Source organism: Pseudophryne corroboree, chromosome 6 (genome assembly GCF_028390025.1).
Source record: "Pseudophryne corroboree isolate aPseCor3 chromosome 6, aPseCor3.hap2, whole genome shotgun sequence".
Classification (NCBI taxonomy): domain Eukaryota; kingdom Metazoa; phylum Chordata; class Amphibia; order Anura; family Myobatrachidae; genus Pseudophryne; species Pseudophryne corroboree.
In genome coordinates this window covers 337,630,354-337,653,787 of record NC_086449.1, presented here as the reverse complement: position 1 = coordinate 337,653,787, position 23,434 = coordinate 337,630,354, and the positions used below count along the sequence as shown (strand labels likewise).

General features: G+C 44.4%; 1 protein-coding gene and 1 long non-coding RNA gene across 4 annotated transcripts in view; one reads left to right on the top strand and one right to left on the bottom strand.

The window, feature by feature from the left end:
- STRA6 (signaling receptor and transporter of retinol STRA6) overlaps nt 1-23,434 on the top strand; it is a 202,400-nt gene that overhangs the window by 83,363 nt on the left and 95,603 nt on the right. For all 3 annotated transcript variants that reach the window (XM_063926451.1, XM_063926449.1, XM_063926450.1), the window contains 5 exons: nt 5,452-5,567; nt 5,647-5,713; nt 6,198-6,283; nt 6,406-6,545; nt 12,267-12,433. In XM_063926451.1, coding sequence (XP_063782521.1) covers nt 5,473-5,567; nt 5,647-5,713; nt 6,198-6,283; nt 6,406-6,545; nt 12,267-12,433 — 555 coding nt within the window. In that variant the 5' untranslated portion in view covers nt 5,452-5,472. The remainder of the gene's footprint in view (nt 1-5,451; nt 5,568-5,646; nt 5,714-6,197; nt 6,284-6,405; nt 6,546-12,266; nt 12,434-23,434) is intronic.
- Nucleotides 1-23,434, bottom strand: part of LOC134932225 (uncharacterized) — a 256,078-nt gene that overhangs the window by 201,370 nt on the left and 31,274 nt on the right. The window lies entirely within an intron of this gene.

The window sequence follows — 23,434 nt, the reverse complement described above, 5'->3', positions numbered from 1 at the left end:
AGGTAGTAATTCCAAAAAATGAATTTAAATTCTTGTAAGCTTCCATTCTTGCTGAGACACCCTGGGCTTATTGTAACTATTAGGGCAGGCAAGGATCATATAATGGTTTTTATGTTGTTGATGATGTTTGGCAAATAATTACCAAAAAAAATTGCTTTATATTAAATAGTCATATAATTTATCATTATCTCTACATTCTATATAGACACTTTAATTATTATCGTTGATTTATATGTGTCAGCATACTCCATTATTATGTATTTGGGGGGACGGGGGGAGGAGCACCAGCATGACAGTTGACCCTTCTAGTTTCTTTAGAAAAATGCATTATTTTGGTTAGCTGTATTGTTGTTTTGTTGTGATAATCTCCATTATGCTATATATATGGTAAGGGGAAGTGCACAGGTCAGTAAGGGGTAAATTTACTTTAGCAACCAATCAGATTCTACTTCTCATTTATCTAGCACCTTCTAGAACATAGGGGCAGATGTATTAACCTGGAGAAGGCATAAGGAAGTGATAAACCAGTGATATGTGCAAGGTGATAAAGGCAGCAGCCAATCAGATCCTAACTGTTAATTTACATATTGGAGCTGATTGGCTGGTACCTTTATCACCTTGCACATATCACTGGTTTATCACTTCCTTATGCCTTCTCCAGGTTAATACATCTGCCCCATAATACCTGCAATCTGATTGGTTGCTATGGGCAACATCCCATCTTAAATAGAACTCCGAGCTTAGTAAATGTACCCCTAAGTGTCATATAATAAAACAGTAGGTCTTGCTTTGGCTAGTTTTCCATTTGGTAACAGAATAAGTCAGACCTTATATATTTGTGTACAAAACTTGCTGTGCAAATCAATTATATGTCATATTAGAAAAAGTCTAAAATATATTTTTAGGATATAATGGCACTGTTTGATTACAATAATCTTCCAACAACTGTTAACAATTAAAAGGAATTTTTTAATTTTTCCAATACTTTAGAAAATAATATATACATGCGTACTGCAATTTATTTTATACTGCTTACAACTTGTTATTATGATGCAAATTATCTTTAGTATGAAAGAAAGATGCTATTTGGGAAAGTATCTAGTACTTTCTGCAGGTTGTCAGATGTATGCTTGCCTTCATCTGTTTGAAGGGGTCAAAGGAATAGTAAAAAGTTAAATAATAAAAATAAATACATATATATTTTTCAATGATAACAAAAGTATTTAATTTGACCATGGTTTTCAGTGGACTCAATAATCAGATTTTTTTTACCGTTTAATTCATTATTTAGTCCACATTTTATGTTTGTTTAAACTGGGGAGACCCTAATAGCAAAGAAGACTCAAACAGGTGTCGCTTTTGCCAACAGCATTCCCTCCAATACAAGGGGTGATTCAGACCTGATCGTAGCTGTGCTAAATTTAGCACAGCTATGATCATCCACACTGACATTGGGGGGGGGACGCCCAGCACAGGGCTAGTCCGCCCCGCATGTCAGGCCCGGCCCCACCGCACAAGTACAAAAGCATTGCACAGCGGCAATGCTATTGTACTTGAAGAGTAACTCCCTACCAGCACAGCTCCTGCATGCTGGCAGGGAGTTACTCGTCGTTGTGATGGTTGCAGCAGCTGCGTGTGATGTCATGCAGCTGCTGCGGCCCGCCCCCGCATGGTCCGGCCAGGCCTGCGTTGGCCAGTCCGCGCCCACAAAATGCCGGCCAAACGCCGCCATGCCGCCCCCTCCCGCCCAGTGAATGCGCAGAGGCAATCGCTGGGCAACGACAGCCGTTGGCTGTCTGGCATGCGTCGGCGTACTGAAGCACCGACGCATGCGCACTTCTGACCTGATCGCTGCGCTGCGATGAAAGGCGGTGTGTGTTCAGGTCAGAATGACCCTCACAAATTTAAAATGCCAGGTAATATACAGTAGCATGAGTAAGGATTTTCGAACATACACATACAGTGTGCATTGTCCGAACTCCATACCAGAAATAACTGTAATTAGAATACAGCAGTTTTCAACAATATTAACAAGAAGGCAAAAAAATTGTGATGCAAAAAGACTTATACTGCTCTCCAGAAGTCAAATGTAGAAAATAAACAATTTTCTTTCAATTAAATACTTACTACCCAGTAAAATAATTTCCTAAGATGCCCACTACCAGTAACAGGAAACCCAAGGCCTGCTCTATGCCATAATTTCCCCAGGGCTCCTTCATTTCCGTCATAGCCCTGGCAAAAGTGATTGGTCCTCCTGCACGCAACACTTCCGCCACCTTTTAAAGGTGGTTAAAAAAAATGAATTTGCCAGTTTTCTATTACAGAAACGGTAAAACCTCTGTAAAATTGGCTGCAAGCAGCAACCCTCATGCTCGTTTCCAAGGTGGTAGTGCCGCTTTGCAATTAATATTGCAGTAGTTGCAGCAGTTAAGTAAGCACAGGGTGGCAGAAGGAAAGGAACAATATTAATCATATTGTATTTTGAAAGGATAGATAAAATATCTTCAGCTTTTAAGATTTAGTGATCCTTAAAATACATATGAGATCACCATTCCCTCACCACTTTTATGGATCATTCTTCATGCTCTAAGTTTCCCAGTTCCTTTTAACACTCATCTCATGTCCATTATCACCTAATGTAAGTAAATCGATCATCTCCTATACCATAATTTTCAAGGCTCTTTGTTCTCCTACCCACAATATTCCTATATCTAATCTATACTAGTCTTTTTTCAATCTCACACACTCTACATCGTCCCCCCCACCACTGTTGGCCTCTCACCCCAACATTCAATGTTTGAAAGAATTATAACCTATGTAATTAAATGTATAACATTACTTTCACCCCATGAGGAGCAAAGATCCGAATAATTAGTAGGGGGTCTGCTCCCCTGTTGGTGATATATAGGGGTAATATAAAGGTTTCTCACAAACAAAGACATGAGCAACTATTCACTACTAGAGCAACCACCACACTACAGAGGACAGGACAGAAAGAGTCAGGCTGCAGCATCCTAATCAGACGCCGAGAAACGATAGCGTCCATACATAATAAGGTATCTGGGAGTTCCATTCATTTGTGCATTCACTCTATTTTATCTGAACAAAATATTTCAATGTATTTCAAGTAAGCATGGCCTCAGCAGATATGAAGTATATAGATAGATAGATAGATAGATAGATAGATAGATAGATAGATAGATAGATAGATAGATAATGAAGGGAAACAGAATTGCACGACAGTATATTGGTTATTTTATAAATATAAATACAATTGAAAGGTGATATAAGACAAGATAATAAAATTCTACCGTTGTGTAATAAAGGCAACCAAAAAAACTGGAAAAGCAGAATATAGTGTTAATTCCAGGCAATCAAGGTCTTAGGCACTGTGATTAGGAATTAGTCAGTGATTCCTAACCAGTGTGTCACAGTGCTTGACTGGAATTGTTGAGTGAAAAGTTTCAAAAGAAAAATTAAAGTTACATTTAGGCATTGTGGATGACATGGAAATGTACAATTCCAAATATCTAAGATGCTTTGATCTTCCATACTTTTTCAGAAAGATCATTTTATTCATAATAATAAAAAAAAACCCTTCTGAAATAAGTATGCTGACAGATGTGTGCCAGCTGTCTTCAGCCCAGGCTACAAATACATTATTACAGCTACAACGAGTGTCATTTTTCTTGATGTGATGGACGGCAAACTAACTAGACAACTTGTTTCAGGTTGATTTGCAAAAAGACAAACCTATAGCTTTAACCAGATTTATTGTTTGTTACTCTGGTTACTCATTGGCATGATACTGTTTGCGATTACGTGGCATATGTAGGTAACCAGCGCTAGAATTTGAGTTGAGTTGAGTGAGTTTTCGTACTGGAGTGGCGAGTGGGAATGAGGCTGTGCACTAAAGAGTGTATGTACTAAGCTTTGGAGTGTACACAGCGATAAAGTACCAATCATCTCCTAACTGCCATGTTACAGGATGTGTTTGAAAAATGAGTTAGGTCAACCCCATATGGTCGTCATAGACAAAAGGTCGACATATGAAAGGTCCCTGGTGCTAGGTCTATTTCTCTGTATATATTTAAGAGTACCTAGATTTTTAGTGTGATCTTAGGCCGAGTACACATCAGGACGAATTCCCTTCTGTCACAGACCACGCAAGATTGCCGGTACACACTGCCCAATATAATGAATGATGGAATGACATTTCATTCCATCCTTTAGTAACATGCATAGCGTTGTATATGACCCGCAGGAACGCAAAATCAGATATACTAACTAGGCAATATGCACGATTTGTGGTTCTGATACATAATAGTGCCAATATCGTTTGAGTGTGCCTTAAAAAGATTTAACAGCTAGGAAGGGCAAAGTGTGTGGATTCCTTTACTTTGAGGTGGGAGATGAGGTGGTGAGTGAAGTTACACAAAATATACTGGAGGAAACCTTCTAAAGAGTGGAGAATTGGACAATATAAGTAGTTGTCCATAGCAATAATAAGCTACTACCTAACATTTATCAGTTACACTCTAGAAAATTATAGGTAGAATTTGATTGGTTGCTATGGGCAATTACTCCACTTGTCCACTCTTTAGAAGGTTTGTTCATCTTCCCCGCTGTCACTGGTCATGACTGTAGGCACAAGTAAACATGGAGTCCTATCCCCACACCTGTTAACGTGCTGTTACTAGTGTCAATGACAATAGTAAAGGCATGAGTGTTTTTTAACTACAGTGGCTAAAAGGCCTTACATCAAAATAGATACCTGTCTGGTAAGGAATTTGATTGCATAAGGATAAAATGGAAGGCGGTGGAGTTATCTAGGGTCAATAAATAAGACAAGAAAACTCAGAAGGCAGGTTATTTCAGGTTACATCAGGGAAGTGTACTGAGCTAGACAGTGGATTAGTTACCTTTATTATAAGGCACTCAGTTATAAGGCACTCGGTAACTGGGAGACAGCAGGGCAATAAGGCAGAACAAATCTATTAGACTGTCACTCTCAGGATCTATACTCACATGACATAGAAGACTTCATAAATAGTACTCTCATATTACTAATGAGGGGGTGGAAGACATTTTTGGTCAGTCATTGTGAAATGGGATTAGATGTTGCAGGAGGTAGAAAAGGTCAAATTTGATTTATACTGGAACCAGCAGTTTACACATAATCACAAATTGTTCATCAAATATCTTCTACATACACTGTATTCCTGGTCTCTTCTCTTATATTACCCAACTTCCTTTCTCACACACTTGTCATTCTCCTCTTTATGGAATCACAAGTCTCTATTATCACTAAATAACTTTTACTGCTAATGCATTCCGTTGGCATTTTCTGACCCTGGGGAATGTTTGTAATCCCCTAAACAAAAGGATGCTGTGAAGAGTGGTCAGCTGAGCGTGGGTATATAAACTAGGGTCTTTCTTGTCCTTGCTCAGGAGCAGTAAGTGGGCAGCATTATGTCAACTGAAGAGATGAACCCTGAACTAGACAATCTATCGTATGATGACTGGTATATTGATGATCCACCAGAACCAACAGTACCCCCCCATGAGTAAGTGAACCTAGGATTTTATTCATGATCTGATTGCATACTAAATATATCTCTTATGGTTTATTCACTCTTCCCCCAGACTTATTTTGCCATGTGACCCAACCCTGTCAGAAGGACTGTACCACCTAATCCTGGCACCTGTATCTGTGAGTTTATACCATCACTAGCAACTGCTTCGGAGATTCATCCTTATAACCTCTAATTACAGTATATACTATATAAACCTTTGCTTCATGAAATTCCCTGGCATTTAAACTATTGTCCCATGCAATACTCCCTGCAAATAGAAAATATATTAATAAAGTGCATATCCCCTTTATATTCCCCCGATATACTCAATAATTATTCACTGTCAATGTGGATATACAGTAGTGTAAAATAGTGTGATCTGCTTATTTTATTAACTGTTTCTATACAGTGCTTGGAATGCATTAAATGAGCTCTAATGACTTAAACAATATAACACACAGAGGTAATTTATGAAAGTACAAAACTGCACCTGCTGCAAACTGCATTTTCCAAGCACAGTGCCGAGCAACGTTAAATTATCTAGAAAACTCAGTGTAAATAAACCCCAATCCCAATTTACCTATGTTGTTTCATACACCATGTACATATACTTTTTCCTAGCTGTGCACGTTGCTGCTTCTATCTTTCCTGATTCGACGGCGAAAGCTCTGCATTTCCTGCTGCTGGGGGTTCCCCGGTGTCCTCAGGTAGATTGTTACCCAATATCCCTCTCTGCTGGCTGCCCCCCAATCACCTGCACATCCCCGCATGACGCCCCATATTTTGCATGTCCTCTCACTTGTCACCTCTCCTTCTGCCCAATCCACAGCCCCCTGAACCTCCTGGAGGGTTCTGGGAACAACTGGGTGCCCTGTGCAGTCTTCGGGTTACTATTTTCTTCAATATGTCATCTGCTGCTGGATCCCTCGGCACTTACCTTCATGCCAGAAATCGGCAGCTCACATAAAGGTAAATTTACTTTCAAATGATACCACCTCTTGTACTACCATAAGCAAACTGGTATTTCTATGGCAGTGTTTCCCACCTCCAGTCTTCTAGAAACCATAACAGTGCATGTATTCCATGCTCTACACTAGAGCACAGGTGATACATATTAAAAGATCTACGGGTGGTATTATTCTTATTTCACTTGACATAGGCTGAGGAGACCTAGAAAACACTGTTAGGTTTCCCTGAGAACTGGAGTTTGGAAACACTGCTCCAGGTAAAGACAGAGCCATGATCTTTTATTTGCATAGACTAGAGATGAACATCAGAAACCTATGGTTAGCAACCATCCATGTTACCAATCTGATGGAAATGTTTTTTTCCCATTGAATATGAGGTTTTCAATGGTTTCCAGCTATCAGAAGCTGCTGTCCAATGCCAGACCAATGGCTGACTGCTTGTACTCTGCTAAGGACACCACGTAGTGGAGTCCACCTCACAGCTCATGTGCCCATGCATGACATTTTAGCTTCTTCTGTGCATGTGTACAGTAAAACAATTGATGGTTAAACCATCATAGGGTTTTGATGCAATGGCAGCTTGCCATCATATTGTATGACTTGATGTCGGAAGACTTCCAACCATTGGATGCCGTGTTTGTGATGTCCACCCCAAGCGTAGGGAGGGCCACAGCAATACAATAATATCGGCTAGGGCTAGACAGTTTGAAAACAACCTAGGAAGGTAATTACCAGTCTGAGATGGACATTAATGCATTGCCAGTTCCGCCTTAGGACAGGACATGCAAGACACAGATATGCAGTGCTGTTTTCACCTATACAGCAGCAGTACACACAAATGCAGTGCATGACGCCTATGAGGCAAGACACACACGCAGAGCAGGTCTCTCCAGAAGCAAGGCGCAGAGTCCTGGGTGTTCTGTACATAGTTGCATCAATGAATCAACAGGTGAGTTATCTGTGCTCTTAAACATATTCTGTACCGCCTCTTATTGCAGCAATACAGTATGTGATAGCCCTGCAATGTCAAAAGATCAGGGGAGGTCTTTCGGTAACTGATCTCTCTAGCAGCCTGAGTGCCACAATGCGAAACAGTATAGCCCTAATGTGCATGTGGGAGCCAATAAGGCCATGTATGCTCACAGTGCCAGGTCAGGGCCACCTTAACAGCATTGTAGGCCCTGGGCAAAGCAATGCACTGTGGCCCCTACCCACCCTTTCACAGGAACCAATTTAAAAAAAAAATCCAGGAGACTGCCTAGGTTTGTGTAATGGTGGCCACCATCCTGGCAAGACGGGTGGCACTTGATATGTCGGCTGTCGGGATCCCGGCGCTCAGCATACCGGCACCGGATTCCCGACAGCCGGCATACCGACAACTATTTTCCCTCATGGGGTGTCCACGATACCCCTGGAGGGAGTATAGATAGTGTCCGCAGCGCGGAGAGCCCGCAAGCGGCTCATTTGCGCCCGCCCTGCTGCCGGTATACCTGCAGTTAGGATCCCGGCGAAGGTATGCAGGACACAGGGATCCCGAGCGCCGGCATATCGTAGTAAACCCTGGCAAGACACAGGTAGGAGGACAAACAAATGCAGTACATGTCTCCAATTGGGCAGGGCCCATATGCAGTGTTGCTCTAGCTTATAGCAGGACACACATACAGATGGCAGTTTCCACTGAGGTAGGCCTTACATACGCAGTACTTTTTAGTCCAAAGCTTGGTGCACATAAGTCACTGAAGCAGTAGGATGAAAAGGGTCTGTGAGTGTCCTGTGGTAAACAGCCCAGGACTGATTGGTTCTTTCCTTCTGTGTGTCTGTGGAAGTTCCCATTCTCCCTATTTAGTCAATATAAAAAGCCTCCTAAATCAGAACCACTGTGATAATGTAACTGTACATCGCTGGCACAAGTTTATGATAGCTACTAAAGCGGTTACACTGACTGTGTCCAACTGCTACTAAACAGTCTGCTTTGTCTTCAGTACTGTATGTACTAAACTGGCTGCACTTGCATTACTGCATGTCTTGGGGCCTTGAGCCTTCGGATAACTAGTTAACTTCGACATCCAATGCTTATGGCACCTTGCATAGAGCCTGTTATAAATTACTATAAGAAAGGAGCAGTCTTCTCCAAGGCAAGATAAAGCAAAAAATGATGCACATCTGACATTGCTCTTGTGCTTCCATGTACATAATATGAGTTTTTACCCCATTACGCAGGAAAAGTAAAATCACAGCTGCTTTCACAGCCATATGCATGTCATGTGCGCCTTATCTGATTTTTAGTACATAGCTTAAATTACTGTATAATATGGGCTATGCATCATTTCAATAACTGGAGCCCTTTTTGATAGCAGAATTTGAAAATGTCTTTTTAGCTAGTGTGCAAAACAGATGGACCTTACATGCTTGCTAACTCTATCAGGCGTGCCACCCTAAATTATGATCGCATCTATACTGCGCGTGTGCAGATCTCTGTCTGCGGCAACAATTGCAGTATGATTGACATGCTGCGGCTGTTTGGGGGCGGGAAAGGGACGGCGATGGCCAGCATTCCAGAAAAGGAGTTAGTGTCAGCCCTGTTTTCTGGGTTTATCAAGGCCAGTAGTTGCGCCTTGTTGGAAAATATCAGGCATACTAGGGTTACTGAGGATTAATCAGATGACCGATGTTCACGCAGAGTCATCAAACACTGCAGAAGATCACTGAAGCCTGCAGGAGGCATCTATTTACACAAGACACCTTCTGCGGCATTAGCATATTTTAGCACAGCCGCTGCATACAAAGGCCCTCATTCAGCATGGATCTCACAAGTATTGCCCTGCGCAGTTTCCTGATTATCGAGTTGCAGAACTCGTTCTGTGCATGTGCAGAGCGGGTCCTGCATGTGGGCGGTCATTCTGACCCGACTGCACGCTGCAGTTTATCGCAGCGGTGCGATCGCGTCAGAACTGCGCATGAGCCGGCGCTGCAGTGCGCCGGTGCATGCCAGACGGCCGAAGGTCGTCGGGCGGCTACGATCGCCTCTGCCTGATTGAGGCATAGGCGGTCGCTGGGGGACGGAACGGCGGTGTATGGCTGCCGTTTTCTGGGCGAGGTCCGGCCAACGCAGGCGTGGCCGGACTGAACGGGGGGCGGCTCACAGCGGCTGCGTGACATCACACGCAGCTGCTGCGGGCCGGGGAGCGATGAGTAGCTCCCGGCCAGCACGCTAAAGCTGCGCTGGTCAGGAGCTACTCTTGAAGTGCAAAGGCATCGCCGCTGTGCGATGCCTTTGCACTTCTGCGGGGGGGGTACGGGGGGGGGGGGGGAGAACCGACACTGACATGCGGGGCGGGATAGCCTGCATGTCAGTGTGAATGTCAGTGTGAATGATCGTAGCTGTGCTAAATTTAGCACAGCTACGATCATCTCAGAATGACCCCCGTGGTTCGCAATTTAACAACAGCCCCTGCCTGATTGACAGGCAGAGGCTTTTGGGGAAGGGGGAGGGAGTGGCGGAGCCAAGGCCTGCATCTCAGACGTAGATTATTGGCATCGCAAGGCCCCCTGCGACGGCCAGTCTGTATAAAGCTTACTTAGCTGACAGTCTGTGATGTTGATCCCAAGCTGCGACGTGGTTGCAGCACTGGGATTGCAAATGCAGCAAGGTGGTGCTTAACTCCTCTCACTGCATTTGCATTACTATGGATCGCCTGCGAGCAGCTTTACAAATGCAATCCATGCTGAATGAGGGCCAAAGATGCAGCAGTTGTACTACTGTGTCCATCTCTGAATCAGGCAGTAAATGAGTAAAATTCAGGATTTCATGAATGCAATTATTAGCACTGGACATAATGATATCTGTAAACCTAGGTAAAAGACATAGGGGTTTATTTATCAATAATCGCATAATCAGTGCAATCTACCACCCAAATTGCACTGCAGTATGCAATTATTCCACTGACATGTATGACAGAGCACCCGCAGGGACAGAGGCCCGAAAGTGATTTGCTCGGAGTGGTAGCCGGACTCCTGCACGTGCGCTGTCTACTGACTGAGGAGGGAACCCTCTACCAGCTAATTTTGCATTATGAAGCCCATAGGCCAAACTCTAACCGCATTGTATCCCCCATAGAAACCTATGGGGGCTGTAGTTGCTGTTGGGAATGGAGGGATTACAGCAGATATCGCCGATATATTTGATATCTGCTGTGGTCCCTCTATCATACATTATTTTGGCCTTTCCCCCCAAAATGGGTGTTTTCTGGAAATTTACCACAAATATTTAATGATAAATAGGCCCCATAATCAAGGGCGTAGCTACCATAGGTGTGGGCAGTGCTGCTATGGGGCCCAGAGCTGAGAGGGGCCCACCTTCTCTGCAAAAGTTACATGTGTTATACAGGTTGAGTATCCCTTATCCAAAATGCTCGGGACCAGAGGTATTTTGGATATCGGCTTTTTTCGTATTTTGGAATAATTGCATACCATAATGAGATATCATGACAATGGGACCCAAGTCTAAGCACAGAATGCATTTATGTTTTATATACGCCTTATACACACAGCCTGAAGGTCATTTAATACAATAGTTTGTGTACATTGAGCCATCAGAAAACAAAGGTTTCACTATCTCAGTCTCACTCAAAACATTCCGTATTTCGTAATATATGGACATGGGATACTCAACCTGTACATGTTTTTCACCATTGGGTGACACAACGGTGCCCTAACAAACTTTTGCCATTGGGTCTGCAATATATCTTGGTATACCTTAGACCTGCTCATTGTAATGTGGTATAAAATGAACTGGAGGGCATTATAATGTTACATAATATGAATTGGGGAAAAGGAAAGAGATATGCCTGGGCACTATTATTTACAATAAATAGGCAATAATATAATACAATGATAAATCAAGCAGCAAAATATTACCCTCCTATATGCTTGTGAACACATACTTTATATACTGGCTATTTAGCCTGCATATAACAAACTGGGGGGGAAATTGAGAGTTTTGCGCTAGTCACTAGCGCAAAGCTCTCAATTTTTCCCCCCATAATATGAATTGGGGCAATGTAATGTGCCACATATGAAGTGGAGGCACTATAGTGTGGCATAATATGAACTGGAGGCACTATAGTGTGGCATAATATGAATTCGGGGCACTATAGCGTGGCATAATATGAACTGGGAGCACTGTAATATGGCATAATATGAACTGGGACTACTGTAATATGGAATAACGTGAACTAATAGGGACACAGTGGGGCAGATGTATTAAGCCTGAAGAAGTGATAAAGCAGTGATAAGTGCAAGGTGATAACGCACCAGTCAATCAGACCCAATACGTAAATTGACAATTAGGAGCTGATTGGCTGGTGCATTATCACCTTCCACTTATCACTACTTTATCACTTCTCCAGGCTTAATACATATGCCCCACTGTATGTTATAATGTAAATCGGGGGTACTTGTTGCATAATGTGTACTGGCTACTCTAATGTGAACTAGGAGACTACTATGGTTCAGAAAATGCACTAGGACACTATTATGGGGCATAAAATGAACAAATGCTGTGTAGAGGAGTCTCCCTAGAAGCACATGGACAGGGCCCCCTTCAATATGTTGCTATGGGGTCCACAAAGTTCTGTCTACGTCCCTGCGCATAATGTTTGACACATGGATTTATTTGTGATAATTTTGACATTCTCATGCTTTAATCTTCTCTACCCAACAGAACTTTGGACAGTTCTTGCCCTCTTCTATTACCCTGCACTATATTACCCTCTTGTGGCATGCCACAGTGTACAAAGGACAGCAGGATATATAGTGGGTACCATCCTGTCCTGGATGCACTGTGGGGCATTAATATGGCAGAAGGCAGAGTGTCCACAAACACCACAGGTAAGACAGAAATATAACAGTGTAAGCATACAAATAGATCATTACTGAACGATGGACAAGAGGTAATTAAAGGGGCAATTACACAGATTATTTTTAGGGGCATAAAGCATTGAAAATCTGTCCTTAGAAATACTGTTTCAGGGTGACATATTTGTCAAAGAAGTTCTCATGAAAAGTAATATAGAAGAAAACAGTAGGTACTGACGATTTTTAAAGTTTCTTATTTTTAATTTTTACTGATCCATAATAATGAAGAAAAAAAAGAGATAATTTGTATGGGAGAGGCATGGAGACCGCCAAGCTATCCTATACTCTATGTTGTAAGTCCCTCACTGGATATACTGAACGTCCAACCACCTGCAATGCCGATATTTGTGCAAATAATCAATTTTTTAAAACCGCGCATGTGTCTAAGTAGCTAAAAGTCACCCATGGCATACTTCCCGCGGTGTGTACACACTGGGGTGCAATAGCAATTGAGAAGCACGGTCCCAGAAATATATTGGAAATGTAATGGGCGCTTCTGTGCGGTGACTGGGAGGTGGCTTTGAACAGTCCTATGGGTGTAATATGGGAGTGTCATGGGCGTGTAGCATAACTGTTTAATCACTTGCATTGGAAGCTGTACTCTGATAGAGGGTTACTCCTCTGGAACACTCCTAACGGGCAGGGTTCCTATTTGCCGATCACTTTGGCATTGGGCACAGCTCAGCTTTCTCTGTAGCAGGAGATCAGCTTTAGACTTGCTCTGTGGGATCTCTCCTGCAGTGCGGAGAACCAAACAGCTGCAAAAGTAATCCACAAAGGTACCCCGCTGAATACTCTTTTTGTTAAGGGGTGTTATTTAGGCAAATTCATTTTTTAAAGGTGGAAACCTTATTTAACTTAACTGACAATTTCTGCAGCGAGGTACACTGGTATTCCACAGGGAATAACATCGGGGTGTAGAGTTGGATCTTGATCTGAGGCACCAACAGGCTAAAGCTTTGACTGTTCCCAGGATGCATTGCACCGCCTCCTCTATAACCCCGCCTCCAGGCACTGGAGCTCAGTTTGTAAGTTGGTGCCTGCAGTTCAGGCAGATAACAGGTGGGGCTGCGCTAGGCAGCCCTGAAAAGAGCTTTTTAAGAAGACTTCAAGGGCCGCAGCACTGTTTATGTCATTCTGACATTCTGTGCTGCTGCTCCATCACCTCCCTCAGCAGCGCTGCATACTCCCACGGCCGGGTTCCCGGGTACTTGCAGCGGAGGCGCGCCGGTCATCAGACACACCACCGTTGGCGCTCTCAGCTGTGGCTGCACATCAGGGGGGAGGTAAGAGGGTCCCCCAGGTGGGACTTGCCGGTAATCGCGATCCGGTTGCGGTCCCAGGAGATGGACCACGCCGCTGGCGTGGACACTGTACTGCACAGGGACCCCACTATATCCACCAGAGCAAGGGAGCACAGGTCGGATTTACTAAAATCCGTTTGGTATAGGCTCCACAGTACCCGGTGGTGAGGAACAGCATAGGGGATAAGGCGCTGACCTGTAGCCCCTCCCCCAGCTCCGGGCGCCATCTACTGCTGGTGTTCCCGCCCTGGAGCTGCAGTTCACTCTCCCTCACTCCCTGACAGAGATTTTGGCACCATCTTCATTACTAGGTGGGCTAATCTCCGGGACTGCAGGGCTCTGTCTCCTTTATAAAGCCGCCTGCCTCATCGTCGCTGTGCATTTACAAGCACTTAAGTATTCTATGTCATTTTAGACAGTGTTACTTAAGAACAAGTGTACTCTTATCTGAGTATTTAGTACAAGTATTCTGTGATATACATCCAGTATCTTCTGTGCATTGCTATATCTATACCTATACATATTTCTATGTAGTATTGTCCAGTGCAGTTTTATTGTTTACATGTAATAACTTCTGCATTGTACATGTGACTGAGTGTGCCTGTAGCTGTTGTATAGGATTCCATTCTCGTGAATCACATATTGCTATCACAATGGTGGTCATTCCGAGTTGATCGCAGCCAGCAACTTTTTGCTGCTGCTGCGATCAACTAGTACATGCCTATGGGGGAGTGTATTTTAGCTTAGCTGGACTGCGATCGCTTGTGCAGCCCTGCTAAGCTAAAAAAAAATTCAAGTAAAAGAAGACCAGCCCTGGACACACTTACCCTGTGCGACGATCTCTGCAATGCTGGGGCTGGGTTTGACGTCAGACATCCGCCCTCCGTTCTGCTGGACACGCCTGCGTTTCCTTCTCCACTCCCCGAAAACGGTCTCCAACGGTCCGGTGACACCCAGGTACGCCTTCTTTCTGTCAATCTTCTTGCGATTGGCTGTGCGACTGCTTTCTTCGTACTCTTGGACGTAACCTGGCAACCCCTGTCGCCGTGCAACGACGCGCACACGCAGTGCGGCCGCCGTGCATACGCATTCCGGACCCGTTCGCACCGCAGCGACAAACCGCTGCGTGCGAACGGGTCGGAATGATCCCCCATATTCTGTACCCTGAGGGGCTAGGTGCGTCAGGGTCCCATATATATATATATATATATATATATATATATAGTCACACAGAATATACAATTTGGTATTTTTCCTGTGTTTTTCAGTCACCTCATACCGCTTAAATCCTCTGTTCTGTGTCCTGTATTTACTGTCACATAACACAGGGGGTTATTTGCAGGTATTGTGTTTGTCTGGCTATATTGTACTGTTACGCCCTAAGGCTATATTCCTTATAATGTCTGCCACACAGGGCAGGAAATCCGCGGATGTTTCTGCATCCTGCAGTACTGATGCCACAGATTTACCTGAGGGAGAAGTTTTAGCTGCTGGTTCAGGTGCTGAGTGCCATACACCCAGTCAACCTGCAACACCTGTGGCCAATCAGGACCCACCTTGGGCAGCGTTCTCAAAGTATGCTGACTACACTTGTGACACGTCTTACGCCCCCTGTGGGACCTCCTGTGCCATTACAGCCACATATTGTCCCTGCAGTTAATCCGCCATGGGCGGATACTCTGTCTACCCAGTTACAACAATTACATCAATCTTTGCTTAGACATAAATCTACCCTATGCCCATCTGGGGCCAAGGGGTCATCTAAACGGGCCATTTCTTCCTCACAATCCACTAATATTTTGGATAATTCTTCCGATGAGGATGGGGAATATACTGATCCGTCAGACACTGATACAGTTGCTTCTGATGAGGAATCTACAACCCAGGTTGATGTTCCTGACCTAGTGGAGGCTAATTCTTCAAATACTGTAGATGATGACATTGAGCCTACCACTGCGTCTAAGAAACCTGATAAGTTCAAACGTCAGAAGGTTGCTAAAGTAGTCTACCACATTCTGACCATTTAATTGACATACAGTGGGGATCGAAAGTTTGGGCACCCCATGCAAAAATTCATTTTAATGTGCAAAAAGAAGCCAAGGAAAGATGGAAAAAATCTCCAAAAGGCATCAAATTACAGATTAGACATTCTTATAACATGTCAAAAAAAAGTTTGATTTTATTTCCATCATTTACACTATCAAAAAAACAGAAAACAAAAAAATGGCGTCTGCAAAAGTTTGGGCACCCTGCAGAGTTAATACCTTGTACTGCCCCCTTTGGCAAGTATCACAGCTTGTAAACGCTTTTTGTAGCCAGCCAAGAGTCTTTCAATTCTTGTTTGAGGTATCTTCGCCCATTCTTCCTTACAAAAGTCTTCCAGTGCTTTGAGATTCCTGGGCTGTCTGTGACGCACTGCTCTTTTAAGGTCTATCCATAGATTTTCAATTATATTGAGGTCAGGAGATTGTGAAGGCCATGGCAAAACCTTCAGTTTACACCTCTTGATGTAATCCACCGTGGATTTTGAGGTGTGTTTAGGATCATTATCCATTTGTAGAAGCCAGCCTCTCTTTAACTTCTGCTTTTTCACAGATGGCATCAAGTTAGCGTCCAAAATTTGCTGGAATCTTATTGAATCCATTTTTCCTTCTACTCGTGAAATGTTCCCTGTGCCACTGGCTGCAATACAACCCCAAAGCATGATTGATCCACCCCCATGCTTAACAGTTGGACAGAGGTTCTTTTCATAAAATTCTGTGCCCTTCCTTCTCCAAACGTACCTTTGCTCATTCCGGCCAAAAAGTTCTATTTTAACCTCATCGGTCCACAGAACTTTATTCCAAAATGCATCAGGCTTGTCTAGATGTTCATTTGCAAACTTCAAACGCTGATTTTTGTGGTGAGGACGTAGAAGAGGTTTTCTTCTGATGACTCTTCCATGAAGACCATATTTGTACAAGTATCTCTTTATAGTGGAATAGTGTACCACAACTCCAGTGTCTGCCTGATCTTCCTGGAGGGATCGTGCAGTCAAACGTGGATTTTGACTTGCTTTTCTCACAATCCTGCCAGCTGTTCTGTCTGATATTTTTCTTGGTCTTCCAGATCTTGCTTTAACTTCCACTGTTCCTGATGACTGCCATTTCTTAATTACATTCCGAACAGAGGATATGGGCATCTGATAACGCTTTGCTATCTTCTTATAGCCTTCTCCTGCTTTGTGAGCGTCAACTATTCTCAGTTTCAGTGTTCTACACAACTGCTTAGTGGAACCCATGGTGCTGATTGTTGGAGCAAGGTTAGATGAGTCTGGGCTTTAAAACCTTTGATATTGACATCACCTGGTCTTTCCAGACGATGATTGAGAACAATCCATGACACTGCCAGGTCTCCGCTGTCCAAAGGGGGCAGTACAAGGTATTAACTCTGCAGGGTGCCCAAACTTTTGCAGACGCCATTTTTTGTTTTCTGTTCTTTTGTTAGTGTAAATGATGGAAATAAAATCAAACTTTTTTTTGACATGTTATAAGAATGTCTAATCTGTAATTTGATGCCTTTTGGAGATTTTTCCATCTTTCCTTGGCTTCTTTTTGCACATTAAAATGAATTTTTGCATGGGGTGCCCAAACTTTCGATCCCCACTGTACGCCAGGAATCCTGGTCATCTCCAGGAAAGAAATTTTCCCTGTCTAAAAAGATGCTAGCTCTTTATCCTATCCCTGCGGAGTTGAGTAACAAGTGGGAAACTCCACTGCCGGTGGACTCTCATGTCGCCCGTCTGGTGGTGTCATCTACTCTGCCTGTCACCTCACTGAAGGAACCGACGGATAAGCATGTGGAGGGATGTCTGAAGTCTATTTACTCCCTTCCAGATGGTGTACATAGACCCACTATGGCAGCCTCCTGGGCTGCGAAAGGAATTGAAACATGGGCTCAGGCAATTGAGGATGAGCTGCCTCAGGATTTTTCTGACACTGCCAGACAATATCTGTCTTATATTACCACAGCCTCCCACTATATTCAGGAGCTGGCCTCTGATATAGCTGTAATGGCGGCTAAGTCGTTTACTACGTCTATCCTGGCTCGTCGAATTATGTGGTTGAGGTCCTGGAAGGTGGACCTGGACTCCAAAAAGACCTTGGAGGTGCTACCTTTTAAAGGAGACATCCTATTTGGACTGACTTGGCTACTGCCAAGACTGCGTGTCTCCCAAATACTAATCCTTCTGCTCCGAAGTGTACCACCTTTTGTTCCTTTCGACCTCAGAGGAAGGCAAAGGGTCAAGCGTATCAGTGACAGGCTCGTGCTTCCAAAACCACTAAGCCTAAATCTAAACAATCCTGGGCCACCCGTCAGCCTGCTTCCAAACAATACAAGCCTGCTGCATGACGGGGCGGGCCTCCCCCTGGGGGACCCCAGGGTGGGAGGCCGACTTCTGCAGTTCGCCCAGGCCTGGTTAAAGACCACTTCAGATGCCTGGGTGTCTCTCACGGGTACGCAAGCTCTTTCAAGTGACGTCCCCCTCACCAGTTTTGCACAACGGTTATCTCTGTGGATCCGGTAAAAGCGCAAGCTCTACACTTGGTTGTACAATCCCTCCTGAACACAGGAGTGGTAGTGCCGGTACCTCTGTCCCAGAGAGGCAGGGGATACTATTCGACCCTGTTTCTAGTTCCAAAGCCAAATGGGTCCTTCCGGCCTATACTCAACCTCAAATCATTGAACAAATTTGTGAGAGTGTCCAATTTCCGTATGGAAACTCTGCGCTCTATTGTACTGGCCATGGAACCCGAAGAGTATATGATATCCCTGGACATACAGGATGATTACCTGCATATTCCTATTGCCATGTTGCATCAGCAGTATCTGCGGTTTGCTATTGGCAACCTACATTATCAATTCCAGTCCCTGCCTTTTGGATTGACCACAGCCCCTCGGATATTCACCAAGGTAATGGCAGTGATGACGGCTTATCTTCGTCGTCAGGGAATCAGGATCCTGCCGTATCTGGACGATTTGCTGATCCTGGCAAACTCCCAAGAGGTTCTCCTCAGTCATCTGGAACTGACTGTCTAATTCCTACAAGCCCACGGGTGGCTCATCAACTGGAAAAAATACTCGCTGGTCCCTGCTCGGAGCATGGTGCTCCTGGCGGCGCTGCTGGACACACAGCCAGAGATTGTTTCTGTCTCCAGAGAAAGTCCTGAAACTTCAGGACAGGATCAAATACTTCATCTCTCACCAAAAAGTGTCAATACACTCAGCGATGCAAGTACTAGGCCTCATGGTGTCTGCTTTCGACATAGTAAAGTACGCTCAATTTCATTCCCCCCTTCTGCAGAGGTTAATCCTTTCCAAGTGGGACGGCCTGCCTCATCGGATCAGGTCTCAAATTGTATCTTTGACTCCGGAGGTTCGTCAGTCACTAAGCTGGTGGCTACAGGACCAACAGTTGAGCAGGGGCCATCCCTTCTGGATCTCTAACTGGGTCCTCCTAACAACAGATGCCAGTCTGTGGAGTTGGGGCGCGGTATTGGAGCAACACCCTCTGCAGGGTCGGTGGACCAGGGAGGAATCTCTCCGCCTAATAAACAATCTGGAATTGTGGGCAGTGTTCAATGTGTTGACACTGGCCCTGCCCCAGTACAGAACAGGCCTGTTCAAGTACAATCAGACAACGCCACCACGGTGGCGTACATAAATCATCAAGGCGGCACTCGAAGCCGCATAGCAATGCTGGAAGTATCAAAAATCCTGCGTTGGGCGGAATGCCATCTGCCTGCAATATCGGCAGTGTTCATCCCCAGAGTTCTCAACTGGGACGCGGATTTCCTCCGGAAGTCTTTCAACTCCTAGTGGACAAGTGGGGCCTACCAGATGTAGACCTCCCAACACAATCACAAGGTTCTAGTCTTCGGATCAAGGACAAGGGATCCTAAAGCAGCGTTCGTGGACGCACTGGCAATTCCATGGAACTTTCGGCTGCCATACGACTTCCCTCCAGTGTCACTCCTGCCCAGGGTTGTACGGAAGTTCAAGCAAGAAAGAGGAATACTACTTCTAGTCACTTCAGCGTGGCCTAAACGGCATTGGTTCTCAGACCTGCAGGGTCTATCGATAGAGCGTCCTCTTCTACTTCCTCAATGCCCAGACCTCCTTGTTCAGGGCCCTTGTGTCTATCCGGACCTGGCCAGACTGGCTTTGACGGCGTGGCTCTTGAAGCTTCACTCCTGAGGGCAAAGGGATTCTCAGAAGCGGTTATTCAAACTATGTTGAAGGCCCACAAGCCGTCTTCTGCACGGATTTATTACACGGTCTGGAACTCTTACTTCACATGGTGTGCTGCTAAGAATTATGATGCCTATTTGTTCAGTACTTCTAGGCTTTTGGCTTTTCTGCAACAAGGCCTAGATTTAGGCCTTCGTCTGGCCTCCCTCAAGGTTCATATATCTGCCTTGTCGGTGTGGTTGCAGAGGAAAATTACGTCTATTCCGGACGTTCATACTTTTACTCAGAGCGTTCTACGGATTCAGCCTCCCTATGTCCCTCCTGTGGCTCCATGGGATGTCTGTTGTCTTAAATGCCCTACAAGAGTCTCCATTTGAACCTCTTGAGTCTGTGGATCTTAAATGTCTTATACTTAAGGTCGTGTTTTTACTGGCTATTGCCTCTGCTAGGAGGGTGTCAAACTTAGGCGCCTTGTCCTGTCGTCCACCCTTTCTGATTTTTCACCGTGACCGGGCAGTTCTTTGAGCTCACCCTGGTTATCTACCTAAGGTGGTATCATCTTTTCATCTTCACCAAGAGATTGTGGTCCCGGCCTTTATCTCTGTTGGTTTGTCCTCCAAAGAGCGGTCTTTGGATGTGGTACGGGCTCTCCATATTTACGTAGAGAGTACTGCCTCCCTCAGGCGGTTAGACACACTTTTTGTACTTTTTGGTTTTCACAAACGTGTCTGGCTTGCGAGTAAGCAAACCTTGGCCAGATGGATTAGAATGGTAATTGCACAAGCTTATGCACAAGCTGGTCTTCCAGCTCCTGCTGCTATCAAAGCCCATTCCACCCGGTCTGTTGGACCTTCTTGGGTGGCCCGCCGAGGCGCGTCCACTGAACAATTGTGCAAGGCGGCTACGTGGTCGTCTGTGAACACGTTTATCAAGTTCTATGCCTTTGATATTTCCGCCTCCCAGGATGCTTCCTTGGGACCCCGGGTTCTTGTGCCCACTACAGTGTGTCCCCTCCCATGAGGAACTGCTTTAGGACATCCCCGATGTTATTCCCTGTGGAATAACAGTGTACCCCACTGCAGAAAAGGAGATTTATGGTAGACTTACCATTGTTAAATCTCTTTCTGCAAGGTACACTGGATTCCACAGGGCGCCCACCCTGACGCACTTAGCTTCCTTGGGTTTGTATGGCATTAGCCACTCGTCCCTTCTCCTGTCGTGGGAATGTGGTTCTATGTGACTAACATCTACCGTCTCTTTTGCCTGCTACTGCATTGGACTGGTTAACGAAACTGAGCTCTAGTGCCTGGAGGCGGGGTTATAGTGTAGGCGGTGCAGTGCATCCTGGGAATGGTCAAAGCTTTAGCCTTTTGGTGCCTCGGATCAAGATCCAACTCTACACCCTGATGTTATTCCCTGTGGAATACCAGTGTACCTCGCAGAAAGCGATTTAACTATGGTAAGTCTACTATAAATCTCCTTTTTTTATTTCTAAAAACCACTCAGAAATTGATGGGGGGTTTTTATGAGTGAATTAGGTGAAGAACATGTATTTAAACTTATCCGAAACTATTTTATTTTAAAAATATATATATGTTTTAATGTATGTCAAAAAATAGTTTTTTTTAAAACATCAGAACATCTGTAGCATTGGTCACATTGCTAGTTTCATTTTTGCAGCGGCTGCAGCCACCAGGAGCACACTGTCAGGGGTAATGTACATTTCCTGGGGGGGTCCTGCTGTGCTGACCGATCAGCGGTGATCAGCAGCACGACAGACACTGGGGGAGGGTACAGGGAAGCAGAGGGGTTACCCACACTGTGACTGGTTGCATCGTTTGCGACCAGATCACATAATGCACTGCCTGGTGTGGTCGCAAAAGATATGATATGGTTAATGTAGTGGTCCCAGTAATAGAAACTGAAAAAGAAAACAGTTCTAATTCTAATAAGGATACAATTGGTAGTCACATTAGCATGGCACGATTTGAAAATGTATTTATTTTTTTACAATAAATTCTATTATCTTTGTTTGATGTAATTTACACTCATTAATCAAACATAGCAGCTGACCACTTGTGCTTCTGTTTAAAAAAAAAAAAAAAATATATATATATATATATATATATATATATATATACAAACACTCACTTTTTCCACAGTTGAAAAAAGAATTAGACCAGCACTCACGTTTAGTAGGTGAAAGAAAAAAAGGGTTTTATTCCTGATAAGCCATCTGGATGTACCCCACTGCTACAGTTCGCCCGAACTGTAGCAGTGGGGTACATCCAGATGGCTTATCAGGAATAAAACCTTTTTTTTTCTTTCACCTACTAAACGTGAGTGCTGGTCTAATTCTTTTTTCAACTCTGGAAAAAGTGAGTGTTTGTATCAATTACCAGGACCTTGCACCAGCAAATTTTTGTTATAGGACATAGAGTGCTGTCATGTTGTTATATTTTATATATATATACATATAAATATATAAATATACATAAACAGAGAGGCGGCACTCACGGCTGATAGATTCAGGAACAAATAACACCACAAAAGGGTCTCTGTTTATGTGTGTCTGCTCTTTTGCTGTGGAGGGCACCGGGCCCATTGATTTGTTTAATTATACGAGTGCCGGTCCATACATAAATTTTATATATATATATATATATATATATATATATAATATGGGTCTATTCAATTGATGTTGAATCCTTTCCGACGGAAAGGATCCAACATTTCAGTATTCAATTTGCGGACAAATCCGACAATGGCAATCTGACTTTCTCTTATGTCCTAGAGGATACTGGGGTCCATTTAGTACCATGAGGTATAGACGGGTCCACTAGGAGCCATGGGCACTTTAAGAATTTGATAGTGTGGGATGGCTCCTCCCTCTATGCCCCACCTACCAGACTCAGTTTGGAAAATGTGCCCGGAGGAGCCGGTCACGCTGAAGGAAGCTCCTGAAGTTTTCTGCATTTATTTTTTAGGTTTGTTATTTTCAGGCAGGGCTGGTTGGCACCAGCCTGCTTACTTCGTGGGACTTAGGGGGGGAATCGGCGGCGGCCCAACCTCTTCAAGGGTTAATGGTCCCATTCCCCACTGACAGGACTGAGCTCCTGAGGGAACTATTCGCAAGCCCCACCACGGCGAGCGTACATTCCCGCAGCACGCCGCCACCCCTAACAGAACCAGAAGAATGAAGAGTGGTGAGTACTGAGCCGGTGTCCCGGCTAGCGGGGCGCCGGCCTTTATGGCGGTATAAGGGTACGGAGATGCACGGCTTCTACACAGGGTGGAATGCGTCTCAGGACACAGTACACAATTGCGTCCCAGTACACTGTACACAGTACCCATACTGGCACAACAGCCTTAAAACGGTTCTCCCCATTTTAAGCACCAGATTCCTCAGCCAGTATAAAAAAAGTGGGAAGACCGTACG